Source organism: Vicia villosa, linkage group LG3 (genome assembly GCF_029867415.1).
Source record: "Vicia villosa cultivar HV-30 ecotype Madison, WI linkage group LG3, Vvil1.0, whole genome shotgun sequence".
Taxonomy (NCBI): Eukaryota; Viridiplantae; Streptophyta; class Magnoliopsida; order Fabales; family Fabaceae; genus Vicia; species Vicia villosa.
The window spans coordinates 40,296,559-40,311,085 of record NC_081182.1 but is presented as its reverse complement, the minus strand read 5'-3'; the positions used below and the strand labels follow the sequence as shown (position 1 = coordinate 40,311,085).

The window sequence follows — 14,527 nt, the reverse complement described above, 5'->3', positions numbered from 1 at the left end:
ATACTCTAACAAGTATTTACATTCTATTAACCAAATTTTATTGTTAAATTATAAAATATATCAAATAAAAATTTAATATTAAATCGATCGAACCAGATGATTCGGTCATAAAAAAATTATGGCATCTAAAAAATTTCAATAGTGTGTTTGGAAATGCTTATCCGAACTAGACCTACTTTCAGAGCTCAACCAAACTAGGATGAATTAAAACATGAGAGAAAAATAAAAAAACACACCAACACCAACAACATCAATATTTCATTGACTAAAAATATTCGTTACATTGATAGTCACGAAATAAAATTTAATATTAAATAACCATTTTATCAGGTCGTTGTAGCATAATGATTATATCTTCGAAAAATCTTTGAATCTTCGCATAACCTTTAGATCTTCATCCGTCTTCAGTTCAAGGTTGGTGAAACAAACATTCCTTTCGCTGTCAAATGAGGGTGAGCGATACTCGAGCTTTACAACTATGCAATTTTCTCGAAAGCGCAACAGAGTATTCTGTTTAGATATCAGATATGCAAGGGATGTTTTCTCGGTGACCTACATAGAAGCAGTGGTTTTTGACCATTGAAATACACAAATGCAAGGTGGGGATATGAAGTCATTCTCTCTGGTTTTAGTGTTTGGTGCACCAATAAGGGTTGAGACACACCCTATTTAAACAAGTATTGAGTATCTTTGGACCACAAAATTCTTATCAGGTAAAAATTCAGAAATACATATCCGAATAAACAACACGTTTTATTACAATAAAGGTGAGTTCGGAGTCACATATCCAAATCAACCACACGTTTAGTTATAAAAAGGGTGACTTCGGAGTCACATTTCCAAAAACTTCACCGAACCAAAAAAATAAATAGAATCTTTGTAAACATGCACATGCATTGTAAACCAAAAGCAAACCATAAATTTCATATGTATTAAATTGTATCAAAATTAATACATATAAAAATGTATCAATTACAATCTAAAATGCATAAAAAGATCTTGTATCGCATAAATCTACAGTTGATTTCAACTTCGACACTTCCTTATTTGATTCTCTTCCAAGCTTCATCAACTTGGTGAACTCTACCATCCTCTCCATAAATTGATCCAGCCAAGTTTCTACCTCAATTGTTGAACATACCGTCCAATCGATCAATATAGCTGGAATTGGACATCCATGTTTCAAATAAATCTGAACAAAATATAGACCCTTTGAAAGAAACCCTATGCACGTTGCGCCTGACACCATTTTTAGGTGGACCACTACGTAATGGAAAAAATGTCTCTGATAACCCATGTCTTGTCATATCGACACATACTTTGTCATACGCACTTGTTATTAGGTGGCCATTTCAGGGAAGCGCATCCATTTTGAAAATGGTGCCTTCCCATTACGATAAGGAAAACATGCACTTTGAATTGAATATTTTTTTTTGGAACCGTATAACCTCGTGTAAAACTACCTATGCATCGTCAACTCTTTCAAAAGTGCGACGCAGAAAAGTGGGTGATCCTCTTCTGATTTACCAAGCAATTCGAATACAACTCGATAACCAAAATTACCATCATCCCCAACATTCACAATCCGCTCAATGTGTTTTTGCATAAAAAGCAGCATTTCATCAATGAATTCAATCCCGGGCATCAATGGTGATAGAGGTGGTTTGCTAATACGTGCACCCTCTTGAACACTTTATTGAGATTTTGGAGTTGGAGAATCTAAGAAATATGAACTAACACGTTTATAGTACGAAGGAGACCGCTTTGTTGAATTGTCATCTTGAGTCAGTTTTACCTTTTTTGGGGCACATTTGGTTTTAACCGATTGTGAAAGAGGTTTTAACCGGCTTTACCATCCCTTATCACACCATCATCATCAAACCGAAGTCTTTTTCAGTGACTGTACACTTCATCCATACGTATCAGAGAATTAATCTTTAATTTTTTTGCTATGAGAGAAGCACATGAAGACCATAAGTTTTCCTAACTATGCATCCATACTTTTCCAAATCCATACTTGTCTGTTCATCTCTCTTCGCTTCATGAAAGATGAAATTCAATGCGACAGAGATACGCATTCAACCAGTTGTGAATAGAGAATATTGTATTTGAATATATGTTCTTGCATTATTATGCTTGGACCAAAAATGGTTTGTATTTTTGAATGTTGACTTTAGAGCATTTGGTTCTCACCGTTCCAATCTCTATAGAAAACACCCTTACTATCACCCAACCATTTCTTCAATTCCACATGCGATGATTCAATTTTGTTAGTTGTTGTAGTATTGAGGTGTCTAACCTGATCGATCCATGCATAAACAATCTTCCCCTTGACTTGGTCCAGAATACTAATCTCAATGTATTTTAAGAAATCTGGATATCAGACACACATGCTCCTAAATTGCATTACAGAGGCAACATATAATTCTTCCGTAGATGAATTTAATATACCAGACCATGCATTCATAATCTTTTCCACCACCATACTTACTTTGACCATTTTTCTGTCTTCACCTTGATTTGTTTGGTGCCTACAGTAGGTTTTAGCCGACTCCTCACATATTTTGTATTATGATATCGACAAAGTAATTTATAGAATGTAGGAAACACCTTTGCAATCTAATTCATTAGTGCGATGTCTTGATCAGTGACAATTACCTTCGGCATGTTTTCTTGATCCTTCAATAAAGTCTTACACACTTCCAAGGCCCATGCAACGTTGATCTATTTTTAGGATTTTAAAAATGCAAATCCCACAAAAAGTCTTCTCCGTAGAAGTAACTCCAACCATTTCAAGAAGCGGAAACCTATACATGTTGGTCTTGTATGTTGCATCAATAATGATGATAGTAGAAAATGTGTTGAGCAACTTGATACTTTCGAGATGAGTCAAGAAATGTCACGAACAATGACTTTATCATCACATAATGCGTACCTAGAAACATAGTGGTTTTCATCCAAAAAATTCAAAAGTTGTTGCATTTTGGATCTTGGACCCCATATCGCCATGTTGTTTCTATGACGTTGATTGTATACCTGCTTGATATTTGAAACACTTTCTGGCTGTTTTCGTTTCAAATCTGCAAGTATGTTTTTTAGCGCCATTTTGATTAAAGACATGTTTGAAATAATTTTATTTTCCTCCGGTTTAAGGCACATTAAATTTCCACATCCCATTGACACTACAATATTTGCGCAATTTAAACGGACAAACACACTTTCTCATTCCCGTGTCATCACGTTTCAACCTTAGAATCGAGGGAACATACGTCCCACTTCTCTCGCATGTCATGGTTACAAATGCTTGTCTTATATTAGAACCATTGTCGGACATTCCAATTACAATGCCAAACCCCAAATTCATTTATACGCTGAACAATGTCTGAGTGTAAGTATTGGTGTAAAAAATAGTGTAAGAATATCATTATTCTTTACCTTATTCATTTGATCAGCAATGTTTTAACAACTAGACTGATCATCGAATCAGTGAAAGTGATAGGTCACTAATTCATTGGTTAACTTACTGAGTTATTGATCGAATTGTATGACTAAATCATATTAAATTAGATAATTCGATTGAATTAAACTATTCCTATAACAAAATTATTTAGCTATTAAATCGACCGACTCAAATAATTCGGTCTTAAAAAAAATCATGGCACCTAAAAAATTTAAAATTTCAAAACATCATAAATTGATTCTTTAAATTTAAATTATAAACATAGTCATGACATAAAAAAAAACAACGTTGTCAAAGAAAAAAAAACATTTAACTCCACGGTCTTGGAGGTTTCTATCGGTTATGGCCGATTGTCACTAGTACAATAGCTTATTCGATCTAATAATCAGACCACATCAATAACTCTTCCAATTTCTAATTCGATCTCCCAGTCCGATCCAATTTTTAAAACAATAATCAAGTAATTTCAATTTCAAATATTATTTTTATTTTACTTTTGCATTTAAAATTAATAATATATATTATTTTAATAAATATAAAACCAGCTTTTTAATTCAAATTAAAATAAAAAATGAGTGAATATAAATTAGTACATTCTTTCAAGTAAACATATGAATTTTTTTTTTTTTTAAAAACCAAAAGATATTATATATAGCACAAGGAGTGCATACAAGTTCTGATACAAATACACTGCTATAAAGATGCACTAGTAACAAACCCGTGCATACGTACGGATTCTGATTTGGTACGCGTATTTATTTACATAATATATTTATTTTAACTTAAAATTAAAATTTGCATCAAAATTTTTAGACCATAAATACTATTTTTTGTATATAAAATCTTTAGATCAATAATAGATTTTTTTCCGTAGACAAATATTTTTTATGTTTATGTATCATTTAGAAAAGTATCTGAATCAATAGTAAATTTTCGTATATAATTTTTTTAATTCATAATAGATTTTTTTCCCGCATACCATTTTTAAATCAAAATTTTTTGGACCACAAATACCATTTTTCATATATAAAAATACTTAGATTATTAATATATTTTCCCATATACAAATATTATTTATGTTTAGGTATCGTTTACAAAAATATCTGAATCAATTGTAAATTTTCTTATATAAAAATATTTAGATCATTAATAGTTTTTTTTTCCCGTATACCTTTTTTGAATAATTTTTTTTGGATTATAAATATCATTTTTCATATATAAAAATATTTAGATCATTAATAGATTTTTTCCATATACAAATATTATTTATATTTAGGTATAGTTTACATAAAAATATTTAGATCAATAATAGTTTTTTTCCGTATATCTTTTTTGAACAAATTTTTTTGGGATCATAAATACTATTTTTTCGTATATAAGAGTATTTAGATCAATAATAGATTTTTTCCCTTATACAAATATTATTTTTGTTTAGGTATTATTTGCAAAAATATCTTAATCAATAGAATTTGATACTAATAGAATTTGACTATAAATAATAGTAGTATGTTACAATTGAATAAAGGCTAAATTACAGTTTTGGTCCCCCTATTTTACTCAATTCACGAAATTAGTCCCCCTATTTTATTTTTAAACAGTTTTGGTCCCCGTCCCATTTTTAATTTTAAAAAAATGATGATTTGACATAAGAAAGCTGATGTGTCATTATCATTTGGTTATTCAATTTTCCACATATTTTAAAATAATTTATTAAATTTAGAATTAATAAATAATATATATGAAAAAATAGTTTAAAAACTAAAAAAATGTAAAACATTCTAGATTGGGAATAATCACACAATTATCATTAACCATTTTCTTAAAATCTATAGCCACACTTCGTGAAGCATACCATTAACACTAATTTTATAAAAAAAAAAAATCAATTTCAAAAAGGCATTCTATTTTTTCCAGATCTACAACAAGATTGACAGTATAAAGAAGATTAAAAAACTTCCAAATAAAAAGAGGTAAGGGTTTGTGTCTTTTACTGTTCCTAAGAAATCAACTTCAGCACCACAAGTTTCTCTTCGTCAATTTCTTTGTCAATTCAATCTTCGTCACTTCCATGGCGTTGTCCAAAAATTATTTTGTTTAACAGAAACATAAACCTTCGAATGCACAATGAACAAAATCAATGATTAATCAAAGTTTGCAAAGAGAAGTTGTCAAACATACCAGATCTGGTATTTGCTTGAAGAAAGAACAAACAACACAAGCCACTGACTTCTGCCGACCCAGATCTAGTATGGAAGATGAATAATAAAGATGGAAGATGATGATTTGTAAGAAAAATAATAAAGATGGAAGATGAATAATATTTAATAGATAAAATGAAGAAGAATATCAAATAAATCTGGATTTTCAATTAGAAATCAGGGATTTATAAAAAACAACTCTATTTATTTTATTTCTTATTTAGAAATCTGAAATTGATGGTAAATCCAAAAAAAAAAAAACATTTTCCAATGATGTTAAATCTGAAAGTGACGATGGTGATGCATGTCAGAGGAAGAAGATGGTGATAAATATAAAACATTTATTTAATTTTTCGTAATTATTTTTTTTCATATTTTTTAATTAATTTTAAATCTAATAAATAATTTTAAATTACGTGGAAAACTGAATAATCAAATGACAATGACACATCATTTTTCTTATGCCAAATCATCATTTTTTTAAAATTAAAAATAGGACGGGGGACCAAAACTGTTTAAAAATAAAATAGGGGGACTAATTTTGTGAATTGAGTAAAATAGGGGGACCAAAACTGTAATTTATATATATATATATATATATATATATATATATATATATATATATATATATATATATATATATATATATATATATATATATATATATATATATATATATATATATATATATATATATATATATATATATATATATATATATATATATATATCCTATTTACATTGATAACATATAATGACATCAATAACAAATAATTTTTCTAATATTTAACTGTACAAACATTATTTTAATTGTATAAACTTCATTAATGACGTATATTAGTATAATAATATTTTGAATCATATAAATTAAAGTTAATGATAAGTGACACACATTTTTGTATTTTATCCGTAACACACCTTTTCAACTATATTTTTAAATTTATTTTAATAGAAATATTTTTTTTTAAACTAAAATTATTATTATTTTGTTAAAAAATATCGTATCCTAAAATAAAAATTATTTCAAATTATATTTCTGCGTTATTCATACTGAATTACTAAAGTTATTTTTTTTAAAATTAACTACTATTTTAAATATAAATTAATAATCATTTAAAATGATCATATTAATCTTTTAATTAAAAAATAATTTATTGAAATATTTTGATTTATAATTTATTAGAAATAATAATAATAAAGTAATAGAAAGTGAAAAGTGAAAAATTGAAAAGTGAAAAATGAAAAGTGAAAAATGAAAAGTGAAAAAGTGAAAAGTAAATTAGAAAGTGAAAATTGAGTTGGAAAAAACCAACAAAAGACATTCTTTGTCCTCAAATTATTAATTTAGACTAAGATAACAAAAGGGTATTTTGTGATTTCCAGAACAACAAATTTTCTTATATTATAGATTAGAACAAAAACTAATACAAACATATTGCTATAACAATGCAGAAAACCATAAAACTAACAAAACAAATCAATACCCTAAAACACCATATGAAACTAACTCTAATGACACGACAAAGACTAACACTAAGATAAACCAACCAAAGAATATCATTTGAACAAACCAATAGGAAAACCAAACAAGCAATCCGAAGTCTTTCGACGCTCAAGATTGGTATAACAACAACACCGACATATAACCAGATCAGCCTCGATCCTCTCGAGGGTGGGCGAAAACACTACGATCAACGAATTTGGAGATCTACAACCACTGCTCCGACCTCCAAGCACTGCCTTGACAACCCCCAAACACCACCTTGGACTGACTCCACAACACTAAACACCAGCTAGGGTCAAGATTGTCACTGAAATCGAAATCTTGTATACAAGAGAACCTAAACACTAGCAACACTAAACAAACATATAATCTCTCAAATCCTGCTGCAAATCACCAATACAAGTAGCAAACTAGAATCAGAAGATAAAATTATGTTCCCATGATTCCAAGGAAAGCCCTTGGATTCAAGAACCACATTGTTAGATTGTACTCCATGTTCTTTGATTTAAATTTCAACCAGTTCCACACATACATTTTCACCTCCTCAACCAAATTTTCAGCACCAATTTCTTTATTTTTGAATGACTTTTCATTTGTTGCTTTCCAAATGATCCACACGCATGCAAACCAAATCACCCCAACCTTATTTGAGACAACCCTGCCTCCACCAAGCAATCCGTGAAACTGCTCTAATTGAAAGTGACATTCATTGTGCAGAGCAGTAGAAACATTTAGCCACCTGCAAACACCATACCATACCGATGCAAATACTGGACATTCGAAAAATAAATGAGACAACGATTCATCAATTGCACACTCTCCAGCACATTGCATTAATCCTTGTCAAATTACCCCTCTCCTAACCAGATTATCTTTTGTAGGTAATCTGTTTTATAAAATTCTCTAAGCTAAACACACGATTTTGAAGGAATCACTTTGTTCCACGCCTTAGACCATAACAGATCAACAAGGTTAGATATATTGGATATCTGCCCCTTATAAGTCTCTCTCGCGGAATAACCACCCGCTGAGAACCTCACTCCACTATCGAGATGATTCATATCCTTCCACCAACTAGATACGTCTCTATCCCCTATTCTAATGGAATCATCCCTTTTCCCATATCTATTAAGCAACGTTTTAAACCACAACCCACTTTTCTCAAATTTTATTTTCCACTCCCATTTTCTCAAAAGAGCACAATTAAACAACTTTAAGTTTCTAACTTATAATCCACCCTCTTCTAAAGGCCTAAAAACCTTATCCCATTTAACCCAATGAATTTACTTTTCATTCTCAACCCCACCACACAAGATTTAACATATGAAAAATATTAAATCTCTAAAAATGTTTTTTTTTTTCTAATTAAAAGCAAACACAGTGATAAAATAGAAGCTAGAACCTTGTCAAAAAAAAAAAAAAAAGCTAGAACTATTACAGTGAGAGTTGAGCGGAGGGTGTTACTGAGAGGACGAGTCTGTGCATGTACGAGTCTTCTTCACAAACTTCCATTTCTGAATCCATTGCTATGAAATTTTGAAAATGAGAAATCAAACGCTGCGTTTTACATTCCTTCTCCTTCTTTGTTCCTCCGTCTTCTCCTGGAAGAAAGAAGAGTTCAGAAACTGTAACCAAACCCCATTCTGCAAACGCGCTCGATCTCGCACCCCTGGTTCCTCCGATCTCATCGCCACCCGCGTCTCCATCACCGATGGCGACCTCACCGCAAACCTAATCCCTAAATCCCAATCCGAATCAGATTCGAATCCCAAACCCTTGATCCTCACTTTATCCGTTTACCAAGACGGAATTCTCCGTCTCAAGATCGACGAAGATCCTTCCCTTAACCCTCCCAAAAAACGCTTCCAAGTCTCTGATGTCGTCGTTTCGCAATTCTCCGACACTAAACTCTGGCTTCAACGACTCACTTCCGAAGATAACGGTCTTTCCTATGCTGTTTACCTTTCGGACGGTTACTCCGCTGTTCTCCGTCACGATCCGTTTGAACTCTTCATCCGTGACGATAACTCCGGGGATCGTGTAATTTCGTTAAACTCTCATGGTTTATTCGATTTCGAACAGCTTAGAGAGAAAAACGAAGATGAAAACTGGGAAGAGACTTTCCGGTCTCACACCGATAAAAGACCGTATGGTCCTCAATCGATTAGCTTCGATGTATCGTTTTATGATGCTGATTTTGTTTACGGGATTCCTGAACGCGCTACAAGCCTCGCGTTGAAACCGACTAGAGGACCTAATGTGGAAGAATCGGAACCTTATAGGCTCTTCAATTTGGATGTTTTTGAATATATTCATGACTCTCCGTTTGGAATATATGGTTCGATTCCGGTCATGCTTTCTCACGGGAAAGCGAGGGGAACTGCTGGGTTTTTCTGGCTCAATGCTGCTGAAATGCAAATTGATGTTCTTGCTCCTGGTTGGGATGCTGAGTCAGGGATTTCGCTTCCTTCTTCGCAGAAAAGGATTGACACGATGTGGATGAGTGAAGCTGGTGTGGTTGATACGTTTTTCTTCGTTGGTCCGAGGCCTAAAGATGTTTTGAGACAGTATGCTGCGGTAACGGGACCTTCGGCGCTGCCTCAGATGTTTGCTGTGGCTTATCATCAGTGCCGGTGGAACTATCGGGATGAGGAGGATGTTGAGAATGTTGATGCCAAATTCGACGAACATGATATACCTTATGATATTTTGTGGCTTGATATTGAGCATACCGATGGGAAGAGGTATTTCACTTGGGATAGGGTTCTTTTCCCTAATCCTGAGGAGATGCAGAGGAAATTGGCTGCTAAAGGGAGGCACATGGTTACCATTGTGGATCCTCATATTAAGAGAGATGACAATTTTCATTTGCATAAGGAGGCAACTGAGAAAGGGTATTATGTTAAGGATTCCAGTGGGAATGATTTTGATGGTTGGTGCTGGCCTGGTTCGTCGTCTTACGCCGATACTTTGAGTCCTGAAATTAGGTCCTGGTGGGCTGATAAATTTTCTTATCAAAGTTATGTTGGTTCAACTCCTTCACTTTACATATGGAATGATATGAATGAACCTTCTGTCTTCAATGGTCCTGAGGTATGTCTATTATTTCAAATATTTTTCCTTCCACTTATCATCATCATTCATGTGATTTAGTGGTTCAGTTGTGACACCACAATAGTAGCTTGGCTGTTATATCTAATCACACTAAAGGAGGAGGAATAATAACTAAACACCCCTAACTGAGTGAAGATTCAGGCAATATAAAATTATGAGTGAGATTCTGAAAGTTGATTGACCAACATTGATTAATAGATCGGTTAGAAAGAACACAATATTTTGCTACAATTGTGAGAGATCCTATTATTCTAAACTCACCAACAATGTCCTGAAATTGTTTAGTGATGCAACTTGTGGTTGCTGTTGTCTTGTGTCTATACTTGTGAGTTGTGACTCCTCATGATGTCTATTTTGTATGATTTAAAATTTTATGAGTAGAGCCTCGATCTGTGGGTTCTTTGAATCTACACATCCGCTCTGCATTTGTAACATTATGAATGTCATCCTGGTAACATTATGCTTGCATTGTATCCAGGTGACAATGCCTAGAGATGCTTTACATTATGGAGGTGTTGAACATCGGGAGTTGCACAATGCCTATGGGTATTACTTCCACATGGCAACAGCTGAGGGGCTAGTGAGGCGTGGTGAAGGGAAAGACAGACCATTTGTTTTGTCAAGAGCAATGTTTGCTGGAAGTCAAAGGTATGGAGCAGTTTGGACTGGCGATAACACTGCGGATTGGGATCAGCTTAGAGTTTCTGTTCCAATGGTTTTGACCCTTGGTCTTACTGGAATGTCATTCGCTGGTCAGTATCATCCTTCTTATGATGCATTGATTATTTGTTCTTTCTTTCACATATTCACTGACAGTGTACTACTTTGCACAAGTCAGCATTCTCTGCTCAAATGATGACAATCATGTATATTATGCAGGTGCTGATGTTGGTGGGTTTTTTGGGAATCCGGAACCTGAGTTATTAGTCCGCTGGTACCAGCTAGGAGCTTTCTATCCTTTCTTTAGGGCCCATGCCCATCACGATACAAAAAGACGAGAACCATGGTTGTTTGGGTAGGACTGAATTTCTTTAAGTTTTCTATGTCCCCAAGTCAATATGTCATTAGGTCTTTTGCCACTCCCTTCATTTTATGTTTATTCAACAAAGATAAAACAGTGGTTTTCTAACCATTCTTTTCCTTGGTTAAGAGCTGTTTTCCTTTGAAATTTAGTCAAATGTGATTTAATAGAAGGACTTTATCAAGGAATGAACTACTGTACAAATCTTAGATATAAATGAATTGATGTTATATTGTATATCTAATGTAGAAGCACAAACTAGTATTACAGGGATACACATCACCAAAAGCCCTAACAAGTTTAAACTCTTGGACCTTTCCCCGTTCCCACAAGCAAGGGTGTTTAGTATTTTCTTTTGCATAAGTGCCAAGGGGATTTAGTAAGTGGCAATGTTGATTGAATTATACAAAATTTAATGCAGATGTACCCAATTTACCCACTATATTGACTATCAAATGGATCCTGAATTTTGTGGTTACCTGTATGTCAATATTGCGAATTAATTGTCCTTCTGATTCTGACATTGCAGAGAACAGAATACAAGATTAATTAGAGATGCTATACATGTTCGTTATGCACTTCTACCATATTTCTACACTTTATTCAGGGAGGCTAACACTACTGGCGTTCCTGTGGCTCGTCCATTATGGATGGAATTCCCATCTGATGAAGCTACTTTTAGCAATGATGAAGCTTTCATGGTTGGAAACAGTATTTTAGTGCAAGGGATCTATACTGAGGTGCTTTAGTCAGTTTGCAGACACATGTTTTCTTTCAGCTGATCATTTCCTTCTATTTTGTGGTCTTTATTTGAAGTTTTATATTTCTTTATTGCTGGCAGCGAGCTAAGCATGCATCCGTCTATTTGCCCGGAAAACAATCCTGGTATGACCTAAGAACTGGAACCGTGTACAAGGGAGGGGTGACACACAAGTTAGAGGTTACAGAGGAGAGCATTCCCGCTTTCCAGAGAGGTGGGACCATTCTACCAAGGAAGGACCGCTTTCGGCGAAGTTCCACTCAGATGACAAATGATCCCTTCACTCTGGTTAGTTTTTGTGCTGATTCCATTAAATTTTTGTGATTCTGTTAAAATGGGTCATGTTTCTCTAGGAAGATATTTCTTCTTGCCTTTTTTGTTTGACTGTTATATTTCATTCATGCCCTTTGCTGACAATATGGATGTTAAAATAGAGTTTATGCTAGTTGACATCAGGCCATCAGCAGCCTGACCTAGAATAGTGGTACAGCACGATAATGTGTTTTGCAGTTTAATATTTAAGCTCCTGACCTATCTATTATGTAGATTTTAAATTGTTACATAAAATGTGTTTGGCCTATTTTAGTCTGCACTTGAGATTTGGAAACTGAATGGTTTAACTTTAAGACAGTAAAAGCAAGTTGATGCCCGCATGTGTGTACATCCTACCAAGTAAAATAAAAAAAGTCATTTGGCTACTCTCATAGAATATGCCTGATGAGTTTAGAAGTACCTGGATACTGATTAGTTGAGTAACATGGTTATATGTTGTACATTGCATTCCATAAAAAAGTGGCCCTGTAAGAATGAGTTGGGAAATGTGGTGTACTAGTGTGGCTATACCTTGTTTGTGACTAATGACATTTATGGAAAGTAGACTACTACTAGTTTGCTCGATGATAACATTGTTATTGTTTATTTGACAGGTTATAGCTCTGAATAGCTCCCAAGCAGCTGAAGGTGAGCTGTACATAGATGATGGCAGCAGTTTTGGTTTTCTAGAAGGTGCCTTTATCCATAGACGGTTTATTTTTGCAAATGGGAAACTTACATCCGTAGATCTGGCACCTACTTCTGGTGGCAATGTTCGCCGTACATCAAATGTTGTCATTGAGAGGATTATCCTGCTAGGATATGCTCCTGGCCCAAAGAATGCATTGATTGAACCCTCAAATCAAAAGGTTGATATAGAACTTGGGCCGCTTTGGGTTCAAAGGGAACGTTCGCCAGTTTTCATGACCATTCGTAAGCCAAATGTCCGTGTTGCAGAAGATTGGACCATCAAAATTTTGTAATTGGTAGTGCAAAATTATCTGGTTAGTTAGTTGAGTTGATTTGCAGTTCAGCTGCAAAAGTTAGGGTAAGGAAAAAGAAGTCTTGAAGAATGCCCGGGCACAAATACATTTGTCAGCTGCTTGTTTAATGTCTTAGGATTTGAGTTTGAGATATGTATGCTTGGAAGGCACGACTTCAATTTAGCCTAAGGAATTAATCTGACAGATAGTTTTTATCATCTGGAAATCTGGAATGGTCATCTATGTTGGCGTTTGGGCAAGTGGATTGATGAATGCAATAACAGTTACTTTATATAATCATTTCAAAATCAAATTAGTCAATTGGGATTGAGTTAAGGGGCTTGAACTGATAATTTAAGATATTGGATAAATCCCTATAGCGACACTCTTGTTATTATTCAGTTTTCTTGAAAGTTAAAATAATGAGGTTTTCTTAATGCACCCTTATGGGGTCAAAAACATAACTGAAAACATCAAATTGCTCATTTGGATATGATTTTTGAACGAACCATACAATTTAAAAAAAAAATGATTTGGATATGCACATTCTGAAATATGGCAGGACAGAGATAGAATTGTTTATGACTTTTTTTTGAAAAGAATTAATGTCGGTTTAATCTGTAATTTGGTTAAATTGTTAATAAACACACAAAAGGAAAACGTTAAAACAAACACAATGAAGGTAGCCTATTGATAGTCAAACATAATTTGGAAAACAATAAAACAAACATGATACCGATAATATTGTTCTAGTATAGCAGAAAATATTACGATTTTGTTCAAAAAGTACCGAATGTAATATGAATACATTGACAAATTAAAAAAATGAAAGGCATAGCCTATTGCGTATGCAGTATCCTAACTCCCTGACCCCTCCTCTGTCTACTATACCCTGCAACACTTGATGTCTCCTCAACCATCCTTTCTACGATGACCACTGCTTCAGGTTCGCCTCTCTCAATCACACTTAAGTCCAAAGTTTCTTGCTTAAGGACTGTATGCGCTGACAAATCGGCAAGACATATGTGGCATGGTCATCTTGGGTCTGTTAGTTCTCCAAGATTTCATGAGCTGACCTAGGTGGACGACCAGGAGCGTCAGGTGTCATGATAGGGTGTGACACTATGTAAAACCATGTCACATATCCCTCCACACAACGCCAACTAATCGATGCT

General features: G+C 33.8%; 1 protein-coding gene across 1 annotated transcript; it reads left to right on the top strand.

Moving 5' to 3' along the window:
* Positions 1-8,563: 8,563 nt before the first annotated feature.
* Positions 8,564-13,816, top strand: LOC131661084 (probable glucan 1,3-alpha-glucosidase). Its single transcript, XM_058930496.1, has 6 exons — positions 8,564-10,255; positions 10,755-11,028; positions 11,156-11,291; positions 11,827-12,037; positions 12,139-12,345; positions 12,984-13,816. Exons 1-6 carry the CDS (start codon positions 8,705-8,707, stop codon positions 13,350-13,352), a joined length of 2,748 nt encoding a protein of 915 aa, XP_058786479.1. The 5' UTR covers positions 8,564-8,704; the 3' UTR covers positions 13,353-13,816.
* Positions 13,817-14,527: the final 711 nt, after the last annotated feature.